This window comes from Notolepis coatsorum (assembly GCF_963971535.1).
Source record: "Notolepis coatsorum genome assembly, chromosome: 15".
NCBI classification, from domain to species: domain Eukaryota; kingdom Metazoa; phylum Chordata; class Actinopteri; order Aulopiformes; family Paralepididae; genus Notolepis; species Notolepis coatsorum.
This window is the reverse complement of record NC_140179.1, coordinates 72,725,313-72,746,856: the sequence shown is the minus strand read 5'-3', so window position 1 is coordinate 72,746,856 and position 21,544 is coordinate 72,725,313. Positions and strand designations below refer to the sequence as shown.

At 41.9% G+C, this 21,544-nt stretch overlaps 1 protein-coding gene across 1 annotated transcript in view; it reads right to left on the bottom strand.

Annotated features, from left to right (window-relative positions):
• Positions 1-8,600: 8,600 nt before the first annotated feature.
• The window catches only part of mtpn (myotrophin), a 109,060-nt gene continuing 96,116 nt past the window's right edge, over positions 8,601-21,544 (bottom strand). The window contains exon 4 of the mRNA XM_084330059.1: positions 8,601-10,140. Within this exon, the coding sequence (XP_084186185.1) occupies positions 10,054-10,140 (87 nt within the window). The 3' untranslated portion in view covers positions 8,601-10,053. The remainder of the gene's footprint in view (positions 10,141-21,544) is intronic.

Genomic DNA, 21,544 nt, shown 5'->3' with positions numbered 1-21,544 from the left:
GTTTCTCTCCTCCACACTGCCTGTGGTGCATTTTTTCCTATTGGTTTTAGTGAGTTTTTCCTTACCTTCGCGTGGGGTATGTCTGGGAGTGTTTGCATTCATTCATTTATTTTGCATTTATTAAACATTTGTTGGACCTTATGGTGTTCTTGTTTTGTTCTTGACTTATTGTTATGTTTCTTCTTGACTTGTTTAAAGAAGACGTGTCCAGCCCATGGGGACATTAATGTGTGTTGTCGGGCCTTACAAATAAATTGTATTTGATTCGATAAAGGTTAAAAAAATATTATTATTATTATTTTTTTTTTACCGATACAGATAATTTCCGATATTACATTTTAATGCCAATATCGGTCGATAATATCGGTAGGCCGATAATATCGGACATCCCTAATAGTTACAGGAATAATGGGCAGAGGGAACACATAGTAGTGCCTAAAATTATGGGACTATAATTAATAATAATAATTAAGGTACTATATGGAAACATCGGGCTCTGGGATATCCAGCAGCTTGGCCTCCAGGCTCCAGAACAGCTTCTTCCCGAGAGCCATCACTGAACTGAACAATCACTCCCCCCCCCCCCCCCCCCCTATTGCCACCACATCTACATCTACCTCACTATAATACTTGTATACGTGCAATATGACAGATGTTGGGACACGTGCAATAATGCAATAATGGTATTCTCTAATGTGCAATATTTCGCCCCGATGTGAAATACATTTTCTTCCTACTGTGATGTTTTGCAATGCTTTTTTTGTACTGTATTGTGCAATGACAATAAAGCTTTCTACTTCTACTTCTACATGAGTATAGGCTCCAGGCTCATGAGTGGAAGGTAGCAGTTGCCCTGCTGGGGTCGCTGACAGAAAGTGGTGTTTTTGTCCAGTAGGAAACAATAAGGAAGCTCTGTCCTCTTGGACCTTGCAATAGCAAGGCCCCTGATATATGGTGACAGCAGGCACACCGTGCAGATGCGAGTGCTGTCCTTTGGACGAGACGTTTTAAACCGAGGTACTGACTCACTATGGGTCCTTTAAGAACTCTGGTGTATCGTATAAGGTAGGAGGATCCCCGACGTTCCTGACCAATCAGGTTCCTGACATCAAGGTCACCTAACCATCCCTCTCCTTAATTCGCTCAACATCAACCCTTGTCTCTTGAGCCTTTAAGCCATTGTGTATGTGTGCTGGTTGCCAGTGTATGGCAGCTGTTGAGCCTGTATAGCCCATGGTTGGGTGCTACAGATTGTAAAGCACTTCTGAGTGTCTATAAAATTGCTATATAAATTATTCATTCATAGGGCTGGTGGAAAATGGAGTCTGAACTTGATGATGAAAATGTTGTGAAGGAACATTGGGCTAAGCCGCTAAGGGAATAGAACATAAGGGTAAAAGTGAATGTTGGGCAGAGGCGACATTAGACAGAGTGATCATTGGGCTGAAGGAACATTGCATTGGGCTGAGGGAACATTGGGCTGAGGGAACATTGGGCTGAGGAAACATTGGGTTGAGAAAACATTGGTCCTCATGCTCGAACGGACTTACAAGAAAGTTACGAACAAAATGTCTTCGTAACTCCACACAAACTTCTCGGGCTGATTTTGGCATGATGGAACGGTTTCTTATCGTAGCTACAAACAGGATTTACGAACGCGGAAAGACAGTCGTAAGTCGGACAGACTGGTGTGCGATTATAACAACAACTTTGGAATAATTATAATAGATACGACAATATTTGTAAATTGTGTATCATTAACAATTACGTTTTACATTTATAGTCATGACTCAGCGAGGCATTGTGATGTCCGAAAATGAATAAAAGCACCCCACAAACACTGCAAATGACAGTGAATAAATACATAAATGACTAACTAAACCCAATTGCGCGGATATAGCTATAGTGGAATAGACTGTATTAATATTCCATATACCGTCTTGTTCTCTATTGTTATTATTTATAGGAGCGAGCAGCATGCATCCTCACAAAGCCGCTGCAGGATCGTTATCGCTAATAAGCTAGATTTATATGGAATTCATTAAACTTATCCTTTGTGTCTGTTGTCATTTGTGTGGGAATGTTTCTCCACTGGCACATAAATAAAAGCAACAATAAATAATAACAATAGAGAACAAGACGGTATATGGAATATTAATACAGTCTATTCCACTATAGCTATATCTGCGCGATTGGGTTTAGTTTTATTTACTTATTCACTGTCATTTGGAGTGTTTGTGTAGTGTCATGACTATAAATGTAAAATGTAATTGTTAATGATACAAATATTGTTGTATTTATTTAGAATTATTTAATTCCAAGGATGTCTGTAGAATTGACATGAACACAATCACCAATGATTTCTCCCAAATGAAGCTGTTAAGAACACGGGCGCACACCAGTCTGTCCGACTTACGACTGCCTTTCCGCGTTCGTAAATCCTGTTCATAGCCTAGTACGAACTAGGGGTGTAAACTGGGTACACGTAACCGTACCGAACCGAACCGTTTCAGTGTGTACCGTACCGAATGGCTGTGTAGTGTATATTGATTGATTGATTGATTGATTGAAAACTTTATTAACAGATTGCAGAATGGGTACAGTACAGTACAGCTCAATACATACAATTGTTAAGGGGATGCAGACCAGAGAAATACTTTCATCTTGTTTACATCAGGGTCCCCCATTTTCAATTCATCATAACATATATTACATACACAACATACAGATAGACAGTACTGCTACATCTATACATTTATGACATACCAGATTGCAAATACAGTACTGTTTGTGATACAAAAATAGTCTAGAAAAGAGAGTATATACATTTGACGTAGAAACTGTACATTGGAGGAGGTTGGGTAGGTGGGGTGGGGGGGGGACTGTACATTGGAGGTGGTTGGGTGGGTGGGGTGGGGGGGTTGGGTAGGAGGGGTGGGTGGGGGACACTGTACAACTGTACAAGCAAAACTGTACATTGGAATATTGACGAAACCATACTTGGTCATTTACTGTATACGAATACAACGGTATGTTAACCACTAACGACCGCCCACCAGGGGCTGTTTTTTTCACAATCTAATATAATTAATATTATTTAAAAAAAAATTACAAGTCGATTATTAATTTCAATATAGAATATTCATTGACAGCCCTACAAGTACAATTAGTTACTGCACACTACATCACCCCTGAGTGGAACATGGAAAGCCAAACTTTCCCCCACTGTACCGAAAACCTGTACCGAACCTTGACTTCAAAACCGAGGTACGTACCGTACCATGGTTTTTGTGTACCGTTACACCCCTACTACGAACAAATCTGGGAAAAGAAACCGTTCGGTCATGCCAAAATCGGCCTGAGAAAATGGAGTTACGAAGAAATTTGTTCGTAACTTTCTCGTAAGTCCGTTTGAGCATGAGGACCATTGGGCAGAGGGAACATTGGGACCCCATCCCAGAAACATCTTGCAGCCAACCTGAGCATAGAGCTAATTGCTCTGACAAAATACTTGTTCCACTATCATACCTCTCCATCTCCCCAGCCCTGGTGTATTATACTATCCATGTTCCCAGCTCTGGAATTAATGCAAATAGTTGAATAACAGCATGTTGTTCTTTTAAATAGTACTTTTCAAGTTTCAAGTTTGTTTATTGGTGAGTTTGGAACGTACTTTTTGGATACTCTGTTTTTCTTCGCATCTTCCTGACTCGGGACCTTTCTGTTTTGTGTGTTTGGGTAACACTGAAGATTTGCCGTTTTTGTTTGTACTGGACTCAGCTAAACTTGTGTGTTGGTAACACTGAAGATTAAGTCACTTGTGTTTATACTGGACTCAGCTAAGGAGGACTGGACTGCCTTGTATTCCGTTGGCTTGTTTGGAGTTGGATCTTCGAGTAGCTGCAGAGCCGCAGAGTCAGAGGCGCAACGCCACTGTGCCGTCTCTGCACCAAGACGAGCTGCAGAGCCGCAGGCTACTCTGCCAAGAACATTCCCCACTTGTGCTTTTTGTTGTTTTTTCTATTCCCTGTTATTTTGGAAATAAATACGCCCTGGTTTTTGGCTAACTCTGAACTACCTGTCTGTGCCGTGCTGTTGGGGTTGGTAACAAACCATAACACCTTTATAGTTAGTTGGCCAATGGGAAGACCGCCAGTGTATTAACAAATCGGTGCATTAGTTAACATTGACAACGGCCTCGTATATATTGTGACAAGCCTGGTGGTGTTCAGACTCGTCACAGTTCAAAAACAAACAAATTCAAATGTCCACACAAGTGCAATATCAATCAATAAGATATTGACTACAGGCAGAATATAGTTCGATGGGCAAAGAGAATGGTCGTAATACAGTCTGATGTCCAAAACACAAAACAGGCTCAGAGTAGTCATCCGGTCCAGGGTCAGTACACAAGGGGGTTTCTCAGCCAGTCTAGGGTCCAGTACACAATGAACGCCTTCTCGCCTTCACCTCTCCTCTCACCTCGCAAAACTCTGTAGTCCGTACACAACAATCTCTCTCTCAATACAACAACTCCTACCTCACCTCCACTCAACTCTCTCTGTCCTAGTGTATTTGTAGTGTGTGTCTGGGGTGTGTGCGTGTGGGATGTGGGTGATCTAATGATGCACAGGTGTGTTCTATCAGTACTAATCAGCTACCTAATTGCTTCTACTCCTCCCGTGGCAATAGTACCTCCCGTCCTTCACATATCCATGAGACGGGGGGTGATATCTGCCACAATATATATATATATTATATATAATATATTATATTATTATATAATATATATATTATAGCGAAATACAATACAGACGTGTCTAGAACTGACTGCACCACTAGAACCCAAAGCTTCATTTCAGCCAGACAATGTAGAACAAAATCAGTCTCCCTGCACTCACTGTCAACGGAGCAGGTCCAGGCAGCACATCAGTGTGACATCCCTTAATTGCTTTAGGAGAGTTGTTCATGTTCACTTATACCGATCAGACACTCCGAGGCGATGAGAATAACACAAATTCATTAGTTTAGTGGGGTCATCCATTGATATTGTTTCAATTCGTGTTGTGTGATGCAGCGTGTCATTTGCACTAATAAATGCACAACTCCTATCCAATCCTCATGCCCCACTGGGTTTAGTTCCTTAAGAAATACCCGGTATCGGGCTGAGTAATGGCAAAAGGAATGATGTCAGGGGGAGACATCGTTTTAGGTTTGCTCTCTCTGTGGCCTCCTGGAAGATTTGTTTGAATGCATGACACACTAAAATGAATGCTTTTGAAAAAAAATTCAGTATTTACAAAAAAGAAAAGTGTCAAAGAAAATCTGTGGTTTTTTCCCCCCACCTCAGTGTGCCAGCAGTCAAAATACTGGAAGCAAGAGATATCTTTTGACAGCAGGGGGGGAAAAGCTTGTTAAATAGTTTATTTAGGCTGTGTACAAAAGCACTTTCACGGGGGAGAACGATCCATTTATGATATATTACTACAAGCTTGATCTCCCGTCATCAACCGAGTGTAAAAGAGTTTGCGGTAACAAGTTCACCGAGGAGACTCTATAAAGAGCAAGGCAGCGCACTGAATAATGCGTAATTATTATTATTTTTAATAATACTTCAACAACACAGGGAGCCCAGACAATTTAATGAGGAATCAATGGCAGCAGCTTGTTATCGATGCGGGACGCCGAGTGGGGAGCTCCTGGGACGGAGCACAGCTGGAGAGGGAGAAATGAGCAGCCAGGAGGAGTTTGACAAAGACAAAGTAATACTCGCAAGTTATTAAAGGATGGGTTCACTTTTTCCCCAACCCAGGCCCTATTTTAAACAGTGCGTGACGTGATGTTGATGAATGGGCACAGGCCGCGTGTAGTCTTTTACCAACGAACTTGCAGTTCCGCGTTCGGGTTCTGCGATCTGATTGGCCACTGACGTACACTCTCTCTACGCCGAAACAGTGCGTTACGCTAGTTCTGCCTCTAACACCGCCGGGGCTGCGATGGGAACAGCATTCCGTGATGGTTGCATAGTGCAAGATATGGACGTTGAGAAGCTTGTTTTTAACTGTTAAACGGTCGCTGTTTCCCTGCCGATGCAGTGACAATATGAAAACATGCCTATCTGTGTCCTCCCCTGGGACAGGTAACATATCGACAACGCGTTTTCCAAGGATTCGCTGCATGCTGTTGATATCGGTTGACAATATAATTTCTTTATAGGTATATTGAAGGCTACATCCTGCTACCTTTTTCAGCTTCTCTATTTCAAGGCACTATTTACAAAAACTAAACTAAAACTAGTAATTTCCTATACAAACATGTTTCCTACTATTTATGCATAATAATCATCTGTTCTGTGCGCATGCGAGGGAACATGAATGCGCATGCGGGAGCGCGCGTGCACGTGGCGTCCAGGCAGTTCTGATATTACGACTGCACCTCTGTATACAACTGAAAACTAGCAACCCTGCTAATGTTGGCATATTTAGTTTTTTATTTGTATTCATTTATAAATGTTAGGGGTGTAACAATGCATTGATCCTAAAGTCGAATCGCATAGAATCTAATCGTGGTCAAATTAATATTGAATCATTGGCTGAAGAACCGTAATCGAATAGAATCGTTGTGGGGTCAAATATTTACCCTATTATTGACCTATAGTCCATTCATGCTGTGAATCAGTTCCTCCAGCCACATTTGTGTATTCAAATTTTTTGGGGGAATTAATAACTGATAGAAAATATATCGAATCACATCGAATCGTGGTCAAATGAAGATATTTCATGATGCATTGAATCATTGCCTGAAGAATCGTAATCGAATCGAAGTGGGGTCGAATCGTTACACCCCTAATAAATGTATAACTGTTGATTGATATGGACTGTCCCTGATATATATATATATAAATAAATAAACTGAGTAAATACAATCCAAGTGTATATTGGTTTGTATCCCCCAAAAAAATGAAACACGATACAGTACAGCTCAGCTCACAGTATAATTATTAAATCAGATTAATCTACTGAGGAAATGGCTAATCTTGCATTGTATCAAAGGTTATGAGTTTCATTGGCTTTAGAATGGCTGATATTACAGTCAAAGAAAATATTCCATGCAACTTTTGGGGGAGGATTCACCCCCACGGCATTATAATTTGTTGCGCTCTGTGTTTAGTCATCGAATAATTAACTGCTGCGACTGTAGAATCAAATTCCTTTGTAAATACTGTCAGAAAACGTATATTTAGTAAACCGTCTCCACTTTTCCAGGAGATTCACACGGACCACATTCTGTGTACAACACACGACAGGAGGTCAAACACAGCAGCACCAATCACGTGGAAACCTCCATTTGATGAGCCAGGTGCGTTTACAATTGCCCCTCATTTGTGATTAACAGACGTTTTCACATGATTGGTGCCGCTGTGTTCAACCTCCTGCCGCGTACACAGGATGTGGTCTGTGTGAATCTGGTGGAAAAGTGGAGATTTGACAAAATAAAAATTTTCTGCCAAAACTTTGCAGAAAACTGTTCAACTTCAATAGCCTGTGGGCCAAATAAGAAAAGCACTGGGGGTTCGTGAGCCACACAGAATACATTGTCAATTAATGGCTACAAATAACTCTTACAGTATAATATGAATATATATATATATATTACTACATGGAATAAACTAATCACGTGCATCCCTTTTCTTTCACCTTTAATTGTGTAATTGAAATCAATTCCAGACAGCAGCCAATCCATACAAACCAATATGAAAGCTATGGTTACAAGGCTTGATACAGAAGTGCAACAAGTTACAGCCAATCACAGCACATGTAATGGTAAATGGACTGCATTTGTATAGAGCTTTTATCCAAAGCGCGTTACAACTTATGTCTCACATTCACCCATTCACACACCGACAGTGGAGGCAGCCATGCGAGGTGCCAACCTGCTCATCGGGAGCAGTTGGGGGTTAAGTGTCTTGCTCAAGGACACTTCCAACATGCTGCAGGGAGGAGCCAAATCGAACAGGGAACAATCAGATTACCGGACGACCACTCTACTTCCTGAGTCACTGTCGCCCCCTGTGCTTTAAAAATACCTAGATTTGCAGGCAGCCTCTTGCGGGCCACAAGGCGAATAGGCCTGCTATATGACAAGAGCTGACTGGCCAGTCGCAGGAATTAATTATTGGGAGAGTTCACACAGAGCGCTGCAAATTAGATGCCAAACCACTCCCCCCCCCCCCCCAAAAGATAAGTATTCTATGGCTGTATATGAAATACATGCAATAATATGGAATAGCAGCCATTCTAGGGCTAGATTCATATGCTGGCCAGTACATGCATAACTGGCTAATGAAACTTTTGATATGATGTACAAACAGTAGAACATAGGAAGACATAAATCTTCCAATTCCCTATTTAGGAAAAGCCCATGTATCCTGGTTTCTGAAGGCTGAACACTTTCCCCACTGGATTGTTCTGGAGCCTGGTGGTGAGAGGCTCAGCAGTGGTAGGTTTCTAGGTAAGCAATCAGTTCAATCATGGCCTGTACTAAGTGCACTGCAAACTCAATGCAACAATATTTTTGAAGGAAATGTCGATTTATATAAAAAAAAAATACAGATCTTTTAATATTTTTTTTATTTTTTTTTACAGACTTTTTGTCACAACAAAGTCAGCAAGAGAGCATTTTTTTCTATTGCATTGTAGTAATTCTTTCAAAAGCAACCAAGAGAAGACTGTGACCATTTTCCTTCTTTTTTTTATAGCATAAAAAGCAGAGGAAGTTCTGACATGCAGCGGAAAAGGGCAGGGCTGCTAATTGAATCAAAACCTTATTAGCCACAGTTTCAACCTTACACCAAATACCTACCATTTAGAGCCCACGTGGATCGTCTAATAGACTTTCAGTAGAATTATGTTGCTATGGGAACAGCTTGGACTATGGTTTATTTCCCCACTTCAGTGTTTGCCAACAATTGACAGGAAATACAGGAACTTCTAGAATGTTTTTTTGTTGTCGTCAAGTTGAAATCTTAATAAAAAAACACACCGACAGGCTGCAGTAACTAGGGATTTCACTTAACACTCAAAAAGGGGTGAAAAAATTGTAATTAATTCAATGTGATGTTATAATTTGCTACGGCAATGGTTTCAGTGACAAAATTATTCAATGTTGAAACATTCAAACTTTTTAAATAGCCAGCATGGTGATTGGTCAAAGAAAATATATTTAGTAATTTACATTACCGGGGTAACCTTGGTCATTAATTCTGCATGATATGTGAATCGAAGGGACAAGTAGGTTGGGACAATCAAAAAAGACTTGTTCCTTCCTACTGTACATCTCCATATTTAAAGATTGATAGACGTTTGAGTCTACAAAAGGGCAGCAGACACAAAAACACACAAGGGAGAGCGGAGAGAGGCCACCGTCATGATGAAAGGTAAATAGAATGAAACTTTACAACCGTTCTCTCGAATCTAGCTAGTACAGTACTACTGTGCAATTGCAGTTCATAGGATTACCAAGTGGCCACACAATACTTTCAATATCGGAAGTAGTAAAAAATATTAACACACAATTGAAATATTACTAATTTGTTAGATTTTTTTCGACATTTTCTTTTCTTTTTTTCTTTTTTTAAAGGGAGGACTGTAGGTAAGAGCCAAAGTTTAGTGCTAAGCTTCGCTTGTTTATTTTAAAATGTGCAGTCCGTTTTAAATCAGCGCTGTGTTGTTCAGGGTCCAGGTGTGGGTGGTTTCCCCTCAGTGTTTGGTCCCTAAGGGAGAAATAATTGACAAGTCCATCTGTTCAATGGCTACCAAAAGAGGCAAACGAGGAAGAGAAAACCCCAAACAAAGTAATAAAAAAAGGGGAAAGGAAAACCACAAACCAAACAAAATGAACCCTCCCAGACAAAAAAATAAAAAAAAATCAGACAAAAGCGGTGCTAAAGACGGGGGTCGTTTTCAGGGGAAAGGGGGAGAGTCCGTCTTCACTGTCCGGGGATGATTGCATCCGTCTCGTCTGTCCATTCGTCTGCCTCTGCGTAGTGGTGTCTCACTTCAGGAGAGCCTTGATGGCATCAGTCTCGGCGGCTTGCAGGGGGCTGAGGCCATCCGGTCCTTTCCGCTCTTTGTCAGCTCCCTGTGGAGGAGAGAGCAAAAATATATTTACATATATATATATATATATATATATATCATCTTTAAAAAAAATCGTATTTCCTGTGCTGGCACAAGCACCAATATAGTGTGGAGTGGAGAGATAACACATAATACACATAACACATTCAACAGCATTATTTTATTAATAACTAAATATTTTATAAATAATCTATAAAATGTTCTGATATTTTAGGTTTTTGCCGTGGTATCTTTTAGAACCGGTATCGTGATACTGGTATCAGTAGCGAAGTCTAGATTTTGGTATCGTGACGACACTAAAGTGTGCCGAGGGCCGGGCTGGGTCTAGGTTGCAGTACGAATGCTATTTGATAGATGTCAAGGTAAAAAACAAGAGTATGACCTCGACTCTCCGTGAAGAAGACAAGGATGCTCGGGAGGGCAATTCAAAGAGAGACACACGCCCGCCCCCCCCCCCCCAACCAGGACAGTCAGGGGTGCAATTGACCGATCTCAAATCCCACCCTCTGTTCTTGATCCTAAAATCACAACTGTTTCCTCTGACAAACTTTGGTAACTTTGTCCGTCCAAGGGAAGCAACGGTTGTAATTGGAGGATTGAGAAAAGAAGGCAGCGCTTGATATAGGTGCAATAGACCACTGCACTTCCTGGCGTATAAAAGTCTATTGGATCATGTCTCCCACACCCCCACAGCTGTAACTACAACCACTTAATGTCAAGGCTCTCATCCACATTCATTCATTTTCTCCCCCCCTACCCTCTCTCCCATGATTTCAGAATACCGGAAGTGTTGCAGTGGTCTATTTGTGCCGAGGTGGGCGACTGATGAATAGCAACTAGACCGACAGCAGTGTACATATCCCTGAAACATCCCTCAATGACACCTCTCGACCACACGCCTAATGTGGCAAAACCGTACCAACCATCTTCATGAGGTTTTTATTTGATTTTATTTCTGTATATAAATGTAGTATCCTTTAGATGCAGTGTGGGAAGTTGAATGAGAATCAAGTGAACAGCCCAGGAGTAGGGGAACAAAATGTATTTCACAAAAGGGAAGACTCAAGTACATTTTCATGTTTGGAGCCACTGAGTAGTTCATGTTTTTAGTATTGCGAGAATAATGCCACCATAACTAATAATAATAACTTCACAGGTCTCCTTGCTAGCGTAGTACAAACATATCTGTGCGTTTGGTGATCAGACAAAACATGCACTAGTAATATCACTTCCTGGTTTACAATGCATATTTGTGAAATTCGATTGGATCTGGTAGCCCATCAACTATCTTTTTTTTTTATTATTTTTTAAACAAACACATAAACATAACATAAAATTAGATATACAAGCATTAATTAACAGTGCACATCCAATGAAATCACCATTTAAATAAATGTATTATACAAGATATACACCTAATACTTGCTATCTAATACCCTATACACATATGCTCTCGCTAGCTCCCCCCCCCCCGGGCCCCCCCTTGGATAATCCTGCCATTATCATTCGCTCCTAACCAGGCACTACAATTATATGCTAGCTTTTATTCTCTCCACCACTTCTAACCACATTGTAACACCCAAAATTCTTGCTGTAGATATTTCTAGATAAATCACATCGAGATATGTAAGAATCCAGACCTTCCGGCAAATTTTTTCCGGTTGAAACCATCGTGATGCTATCAGCTTTTTAGCCGCTGTGATACCAGATAAAACCAATCTCTTTAGCTGTATAGGTACTGCACACTCAAAAACATCATTCAACAGTAATACAGAGGGGTGTACAGGTATATTCAGAGTTAAGAGATTTGATAATTGCTGGGTCACTTCTTTCCAGAATATCTTAACTGGTGGGCAGTCCCAGTACATGTGCATAAATGTACCCTCATCCCCATTTGTACATAAGGAGCATTTGGCGTCTTGTTTAAGACCCATTCTGTTCAGTCTTATAGGAGTCAAGTATGTCCTATGAATATAGTTAAGATTGATTTGTTGATGGTCCGGGTTCCGTGACGCAAGTCGAACATTTGCCCAGGCTTCTTGCCAATCAAAATGTATTTCCAGGTCTGGTATATCCCTCCTCCAGACTGAGTCTAGGTGGAGGATTTCATACGAGGACGTTAGTAATTGATGATACAAATCTGATACAAAACCTCTCGATGTCTCTCTTTCATAGAAGAATTTGTGGTATCTGTGGTGTACAATTGGTATCCTTAATGGAACACTGTGAGCCTTCAAACATAACAACTGTGCGTAAAAATAATATGTGGAACTGGTGAGATTACATTTTTTGTGTATTTCCTCATAACTACAAAAACCCTGTTTGTTGAAAACATGTGTGTATGCCCTGCTTTTCCCATCTAGGGAATCTTATAGGTCGTTTTCCAATCAGGAGTGCATTGTTATTGAATAAGGGAGTATGATTATGCCATTTATGTGATCAATGCATATTTGTGAAATTCGATTGGATCTGGTAGCCCATCAACTATCTAAACATTTAACATGTAAAAAACGTATTGGTCCCTAGATGACACAGTACGCTTCATGTTAATCAAATGAACAGCCTAGGGGTAGTAGGGGGATTTTTAAAACAATTGTAAATGGCTAAAAGATTTCATAGGTCCTCATGGCAAATCTGTTATCCATGAGGTGCCACATGAATTGGTCAACAATGAATTAAGTGACCGACTTTCTGGACTGCTTGAGCCATTACATCCGAATTAATTTGATTTAAATGTAGGGCTTACGGCTCTGAATCAGAAAATGCATCTATATCCCACAATCAGCGTGGATAATGTGACGGTGTCCTGGGAGATGTTCCACTATTCACCGTCTGTGGAGCAGCTCCAGGAGGAGTCTCTTGATGACATAGTCGCTCTCTGGTGTTCAGCTTGAAGACTAGAATAATAAGCGGTTCCAGCTTTCTAGAGCATCACCAAAACAATGTGTGTTTATACAGGCTGCTGAAACGTTATTATTTGATGTTGACCGATATACAACTTTCAAAACGTCATTGTTCGACGCCGACTGATACAGCTTTAACCCTTTCACTGCCACACTACCAAACGGTTAACCCTTTTCACTGCGACAATACAGAAGGTTAACCATTTCACTGCCACACGACAGCGTCTGTAGTGTGATAGTAAAGGGTTAATCTTCTGTAGTGTGGTAGTGAAAGGGTTAAAATTGGGCTTTGCAAATCAAATATGACTCAAGATTTGGAAATATGGCAATCTGGCAGCAAAAAATTTGTCCGAAACATATTTTAGGTTCAACTTTGGGTAGAAAAAGAGAGTTGAGGAGCGAATGAGTCACCTTTTTCTCTTTGAAGATGGGAGCAGAGAACCATGGACTGCCCACTAGCAGCCTGTTAACCCTTTCACTGCTGCACTACCAAATGGTTAACCCTTTCATTGCGACAATACAGAAAGTTAACCCTTTACTACCACACTACAGAAGGTTAACCCTTTACTATCACAGTGATAGTAAAGGGTTAACCTTCTGTAGTGTGGTAGTGAAAGGGTTCATTCAACCCGGTGCAAATGTTTATTGTTCATCGTTTTTCCGGAGGAAATGGCCAGTAGGGAGGGGATACATGACCCAACACACACATATCGTGCACTCACTGCCCAAAGGTTGACTCCCAGAAAAGTCCTGAAACAACAAAATAGAAAGAAAGAAAGAAAGTGCAGGCAGAGGGAGGGGTCTCAGATAGACACACATCACCACACACTGTAGTGGGTCTTCAGTGATGATTAGGGATGGGTACCTTTCACATTTGAACCGATACCGGTACCTGTGAATCGATACCGGTACCCAACGGTACCTTTTTTCGGTACTTTAGTCTCAAGAAATGTAATGTACCTACCTCGGTCGTAAAAAAAAAATCCAAACTTCAAATAACTACAATTTCGACAGTTTTCGGCTTGTCATTGCTCCGACTGCTTTGTTGTTGAATCAAGTCATATTGTGCGTGTGAACGTTGACATGAAAAAAAAGTACAAAAAAAAGGTACAAAAAGTTTAAAAAATAAAATAAATAAAAAATATTTTTTTGTATTTTCTTTTTTTTTTCGGTTTCTCACTTGATTCGATACTCTGTAGTACCGACGTGTTTCGGTTCGGTGCCTCAAAAGTACCGAATTCGGTACCCATCCCTAGTGATGATGGAGAGGGATTATGTTTGTACTAGTCTAGGACTTTTGTAGGTCGATTGATTTAATTAAATTAAACTTTGGAAAAAAATCAAGCTTCTCATACACATTCTTAAGAAAAGTAATAGAGGATAAACACAATACAGCTAAAAGTGTATTTCCATTGTGGTTGTGGTCCTTCAATACATTCTGGTACTTTTTCAATACATTGTTCAACACTTCAGAAATAACACCTCCAGGTCCTGCATTGCTATTCCTAGCACTATTTGGACAACTTTACATAATTCCGAGTCTATTGAACACATCTGTAAGCTTTTATTAAAACATTTTTGTATATTTGTTTTATATTTCTAATCAAGTAATCAAAAGCCACATTTTTCTCACTTTGGATTTCAGGCTGTGTTGGCCTGGCTCCGCCCATAAGCACTTTGAGTGACAGTCATCCACACAGTATGCGACTGGCACAGAGAGCGATAGAGAGAGACTGAGGGCGATACTAATTAATTTCGCCATGGGGGGGGGGGGGGCATAATCCCACAGGACAATACATTGGTAACTTGTTTCAAATGACAATATATACCCCTGTGATTATTATTGTACTGATCAGAATACGGGCGTGCGTGTGGGAGCATGCACAAAGATATTACAGTGATATGCTGGTGCTCGACTGCGAGGGAGAGAGAGAGGGGGACACACAGAGGCACGGAACACTGTAAACGCTGCGTGTGTGTGAGAGAAGACGGGTCCCTCTCTCTCTCTCCCTCTCTATCTCTCCCTCTCTCACTCATCCGCTCCCTGCTCGCAGTCAAAACCCGTTTGAGGAAGTGTCAGGTTACACTATGCGCTCTCTGCCTCGCTCTGTTTGAGGAAGTGATATTTCCACTCTCTCTGCTGTCGCCGTCAACCATAGAGGGGGCGTTAGTTATGCAAATCAGTACCCTATTCACGTCAGCAATACCGTAAAATCAGAACAGCTTAGTTGAGTGAGGGAAGATCTCGTGAACTCATGACTAGACTGATGAGTCAATATGGTAATTAGAGACACAGACTAGGGGTGGAACGGTTCACAAAATACACGGTTCGGTTCGTATCACGGTTTTGTGGTGACGGTTTTCGGTTCGGTTCGATATACATTGTTTTTTATTAAAAAAAAATATGTAACACTCCAAAAATGTAAACATGCTTCTCATTTTCTTGAAAAAAAAATAAAAAAAAGTTGCCTTAAATAATCTTTGGCACACAAAGACCAAACTGACTGAAAAATATAGGCTACATTTGTCAAAGTATTAACTTAGTGCAAACAAACAAAATAATTAAACATTTCTATTTTTGTGGCCACATTATAGACAAAGACCATCACCATAAAGTATGCATATGCTCAACCAGCACTAGACTTTCCTTTCTTTAAAATAAACACAAAAAAACAATGTCAACAATGTTTAAATTCCCTGATTGTCAGTTCTTAATGGAAAGATTAGTTTTCCGCTTGAAATTAAAGTGCAGTATTTGAAATACAATGAAAGGAATATGGCTGAATTTCTTATCAAAAGGAAAAGTGTCAGTGTTATTAAAAAAAAATTAAAAAAAATTATGTAGCAGGCCATCAATATAAAATGCAGCATAAATCAAACTAACACACACACTGTAGGCCTACTGTTTCAAAACAACACTACTCTGTTCATTCTATTTTTAAAATACGTACATTGTTTGTCTACATTTATTTAGACTAACATTATTTAAATATTGAGTGCAACACAGTAATTGTGAAACAGTGGTGGATTAATGTAATTCACACACGGAACTGTCTATGGGTTGGGAGTCCGCACGGACAATTTAGGTGTGTGGTACCTTCGTTCTCGACTCTACCTACAGTGGAAGTTGAGTGGAGTTGAATCGAGTTGATACCATACAGTGGGAAAGCGGCAATAGTCCCGGTTGGAGTTAGTAAACACAATGTTAGCCTTCTTGGATGTTGAATAAACGTCATCGTCTTTCGACACCCCGCCTCAGACTCCCATTTTATCCTCTGCTAGCTACGGTAACATTTCATTGATGTCTGATAATGATTTCACTGGCTGTATTGGAGCTGGCGGGCTACCAACGTGTATTGATGTCACAAACAGTGCTAACGTGTATGTATGTAATGTTAATGCCAAATGTTTTTAAAGTCGTAATGAAGATTGATTTATATTGCGATTGCCATTTCCACGCACTTTCTACGAACTGACAGCACCTGCTGCTGCAGCCAACAGCCGGCGCGTCACCTCTCCGTGCCAAATGAAGACAACTTTAATTTGTTTGCATCCCCTGAACCGAACAATACCCACACGCCCCGAACCGTGGAGGTTGTGCCGAACGGTGTACGGTTCGAATGCATACCGTTCCACCCCTAACACAGACCCATTGATACTAACCCCTATTACTATAAAACCATGCTAGACAGAAAAAAGCCATTTATAATGCATATCCCCTTTAACACTTTGAGCGCCAGCCGTGTTTTCCTTTTTACCGGCTGGAATGCCACCATCCACTCCCAATGTTAACGTTAATATCGCCTAATCTATGTTTTAAATTATGGCTATGTGTCTAATCTGCCCGTCGCTTAACAAAGAATCATTTTCCAGTCAACATTGTCAAGGCAGATTGTTTTTTTATCGCTTCATTTCCTTTTGATAGCATTTTGAAAATCACCCGTTTTCGCGGAAAAAACAACCCATGCCTATGATAATCGCCTTTTACTGGTATATTCCAGAACGTTGTCATTTGTCGGCCTATTTATGAATCGTTTTCAAATAAACGCTAGATGATCGATAGTATATGTGTGCGCACGCACGCTCGTGCCGCGCGCTGATAATCGCTGCTCTTATTTCCTCATGGCTTTTACAGTCAAAACAGCTATATCACATATCACATAAACTCTTATATATCCGTGAAAACGAGTCTGATTATCCTAACACTGATAATATAGATTCCTTACCTGAGGTCAGATGGTATCCAAATGGTTTATTCCAATTTACGATCGCCATTCGAAAAAATCGATAATTGTATTGATCCACCGTGTGTACAGTATAACCCATATTGACTGAGAATACTCGTGACGTGGCATTCAGCGGTCGGGGGGTAAACCCGCGAAAAGCCGTGAGTGGCATACAAAGTGTTAAGAAAAAATGCCACAACCTGTACCAGGGCTCGAAATTGCGACCGATTTGGGCGCATATGCGACCGAAATTCTATCTGTGCAACCTCAAAATATAATTGAGAGCATTCGTGCGGCCTCCTCCCCCTCCCCTTGTCCCTTTCTCTGTCCATTCGCTAGTTTGTCTATCACTCAGTATGTGCCTTGTGAGTTGACCGTGACCATTCTAACCAATCAAACGTGAGCTTGACGCACACCCGCTGCTCGCAGTGCCCTCCCCCTCACAGACCCATCTCATTTGCACCAGAGATAGCAAGCGTGCAGCTCTTCTTTTAACATCACTGAAGCATTAAACAATGGCTCAGTAAACTATTCACTTGTCTTTAGTTTAATACATGAGGCGTTGTCTAATGTTATCTAGCTGGTTAGCTACCGATAGCTCATAACATAATTTAAATTCGTTTTGCCGCTGTGGCTAGGCCTGCCACGATAACACATTTTGCTGGGCGATTAATTGCCCCCGAAAATATCGCCATAAGCGATATTATTGCGACCGGTTAGAGCATTTTTTTTGAGAAATTTATTTCCCAAAACTTTTATTTTGAAGCCCACCGCTCCGTCTTTTCCGGTGTTTTAGACTTTTATTTTGAAGCCCACCGACCGGACCGGAAGTATTGTTGTGATTATCCTAAGCAGAAACTATGAGCCGACAACTTGTCTCGTCCGGTTCCGTTTTTGAGCTAATGATAAAACAAATTGTTGGTGAACAACTAACTTTAGGTTAGTTTTAACGTTAGCTACTAACGTTAGATGCAGCTACTACAGGCAATCAACGATGAGGAGGAAGCGTCAAAGCAGTATATAAGAGAATAGCTGTGGTGCGTAAGCACTGCAGCACGACTCGAAACTACCGGAGGGTTATAATAAATTAATTCATGTTTAACTTGTCCCCGTGTCCAGTCCTTTGACTAGCCCCACCCGTTCATTGTAAACAATGATGCATGTAATTGTATTAACGTTATTCTGTGTTGTACTTGTAGCTATGCTATACGTTGTATTTCGTTTGTTAGCTATTTAGCTAATGTTGTTAGCATGGAATGAGAATCAAAGCTCTATCTTTCATCTTTATTTATCAGTCCAGTTTCTCCGGGCAGTAGCGAGTAACTACTTGGGTCTAAAAATAGCTAACGTTACACTACAAATAATGCTACTTGGTTAAAAGGAGCAACACTATTGAGAAATGTCTATGTGGCGTTGCCCCACGGAGCTCCCGTGCTGTACTCTAGTAACGTCAGCGGCCCGCCTCCCAACACGGACAGTGACTGACAAGGGGCACTGGTTCCGCCTCATTAAAACAAACGCGCAAATAGCAATTAATCGCGCCCGTCAAAATCATTGCATTCATTTTAATTATCGCAGCAATTAATCGATTTATTGCTTATCGCGGCAGGCCTAGCTGTGGCTAACGTTAGCTAGCTACCGATCTTCGGCTGGCTAACGTTAGCTACCTAGCAACTAGGGATGCACGATAATTATCGGGCCGATATCAGCAATTATGACATCATCCCGATAAACCTGATAACATTATTGATAGCTCCGATAATATATAATACATTTTTTGGTTAAAATAAATCCGGTGTGGGTGGATTGGGATGAAGGGCGTTTGTTTTTACTCTAGGCTCCTCCCATTTTAATAATAATAATAATAATAATAATAATAATAATAATAATAATAATGGATTCAATTTTTACCGCACTCTACATTCGTGAGAATCTCAGAGTGCTAGTTTTGCCAGTACTGTGGTACGACTGATAGCGTGTGGTTTAGGAAGAGGGAGTTTTTCACAAATCCAGCGCTCCCTTTGTCATGCCTGGCTGTGACGTAGTTTCAGAAGCAGCACAGATGGTAAACAAACATGGCATCGTCGGTAGTGTGGGACGTTTTCAAAGTTTCAGAGGAAAACAGTTCGCTTGCTATTTGTAACAAATGCAGAAGTTCCACGAGGAGGGAAAGGGGCAACAAGCTATAACGCATCCAACCTAATAAGTCACCTGAAACATCACCACCGCTACGATGGTGTATTAAAATCCGACGACGGCGCGCGAGCAGCTAAAGGCTAAGCTGCTGCGAATCCAAAGCCAGCTGCAAAGGAACCGGCGGCGTGTAGTCTTTTACCAACAAAGTTGCAGTTCGGGAACCGGCGCGGCTTGTACCTATTGACGAGGCGTTTGCTAAATTAAAGATGTTTGACAGATGATTTGTTTGGTTTATTTAATTCTTTTCGAGACGTGCTGTCCTATAAATGCCAAGTAATAGTTGTTTCTAGAGTTGTTCCGATACCGATGCTGCCTAAAATGCTGGTATCAGCGAGGACCCTCTAATTCTGCGCTCCGATACCATATGACGTATCATCTTTCTCTCCCATTACAGAAGCCGAGACCCTGACACTGGTAACGTCGAACCGTCCGACTACATGCCAGCTGGACCGGCTACCCTCCCCACTCCTCCAGACCATAGCACCAGACATCCTCCCATTCCTAACTGCAACCATAAACTCCTCACTCAACTCGGGGGTGGTCCCCACCTCCCTAAAACAAGCCAGAGTCACGCCCCTCATAAAAAAACCATCCCTGAACCCTACCGTCATAGGCAACTACCGTCCTGTCTCTCTTCTCTCCTTCCTTTCTAAAACACTTGAACGTGCTGTATCCAACCAACTTACTGCTTATCTCTTACAGAATGACCTCCTAGACCCTAATCAGTCAGGCTTCAGGACTGGTCACTCCACAGAGACAGCCCTCATTGCGGTCACAGAGGCACTTCACTTAGCAAAAGCGAAAGGCCTCTCTGTCCTGATTCTCCTAGATCTATCTGCAGCCTTCGACACAGTCAACCACCAGATCCTCCTCGCGGCCCTCGCAGGAATGGGAGTGGCTGGCTCTGCGCTGACATGGCTGTCATCATACCTCAATGACCGCTCCTACCAAGTGTCATGGAGAGGGACCCTGTCGGCCACCCGCCCCCTGCGGACGGGTGTCCCCCAGGGCTCGGTTTTAGGACCTCTTCTCTTCTCCCTCTACACTAAATCACTGGGTAACCGGGTAACGTTGCATGGCTTCTCCTACCATTGTTATGCCGACGATACTTCCCTCCCTCAGATATCCACGTCTCTGAGCGGATCTCGGCCTGTCTGTCCGACATCTCCGCCTGGATGACGACCAACCACTTCAAACTGAACCTAAGCAAAACAGAATTGCTCCACCTGCCGGCCAAATCCTCCCCCCTGACCGACCTTTCCATCAGTCGAGAATGCAGCTGTGACAGCGTCCCCGACCGCCAAGAACCTTGGTGTTGTCCTCGACGACCAGTTGAACTTCTCTGCTCACATCGCAGCGACAACCAGAACCTGCCGATTCCTCCTGAGAGCAACGTCAGAAGGATCCGCCCCTTCCTGATAAAAGAAGCCACCCAACTCCTCGTCCAATCAACAGTCATCTCCTGCCTCGACTAATGCAACGCACTGCTCGCTGGCCTCCCGGCCACTGCCACTAAGCCTCTTCAACTCATTCAGAACGCAGCGGCCCGCCTGATCTCAAACCTACCGAAGTCGGCCCATGTCACCCCACTTCTTAGGGACCTGCATTGGCTCCCCATTGCTGCACGAATCTGCTTCAAGGCCCTCGACCTAGCATACCGTGCGGCAAAGGGAACCGCTCCCGCCTACCTCCGGTCAATGGTCTCTAACTACACACCCTCAAGACCCCTACGCTCTGCATCTTCTGGCCACCTCAGACCTACTCCTATCCAAGCTCCGGGAGGGTCATCAAAGAGAAGCCGCCTATTCTCAGTCCTTGCCCCACAATGGTGGAATGAACTACCCTCCCCAGTTAGGACAGCCGAAACACGTCCAATCTTTCGCCGTCGACTAAAGACGCACTTCTTCAACCATTATCTGAATTAAAATAAATAAATAAAAAGAAAATCTAACCCTAACTAACCATACTGTCATGCACTTGTCCTAATAAACTAACCTACACTGTAGCACTCAACACTTTGATGAACATTGTTACTCAGCTGATAGAGTTGTGCCCTTCCTGATGGCTTGTCGTACAGAAC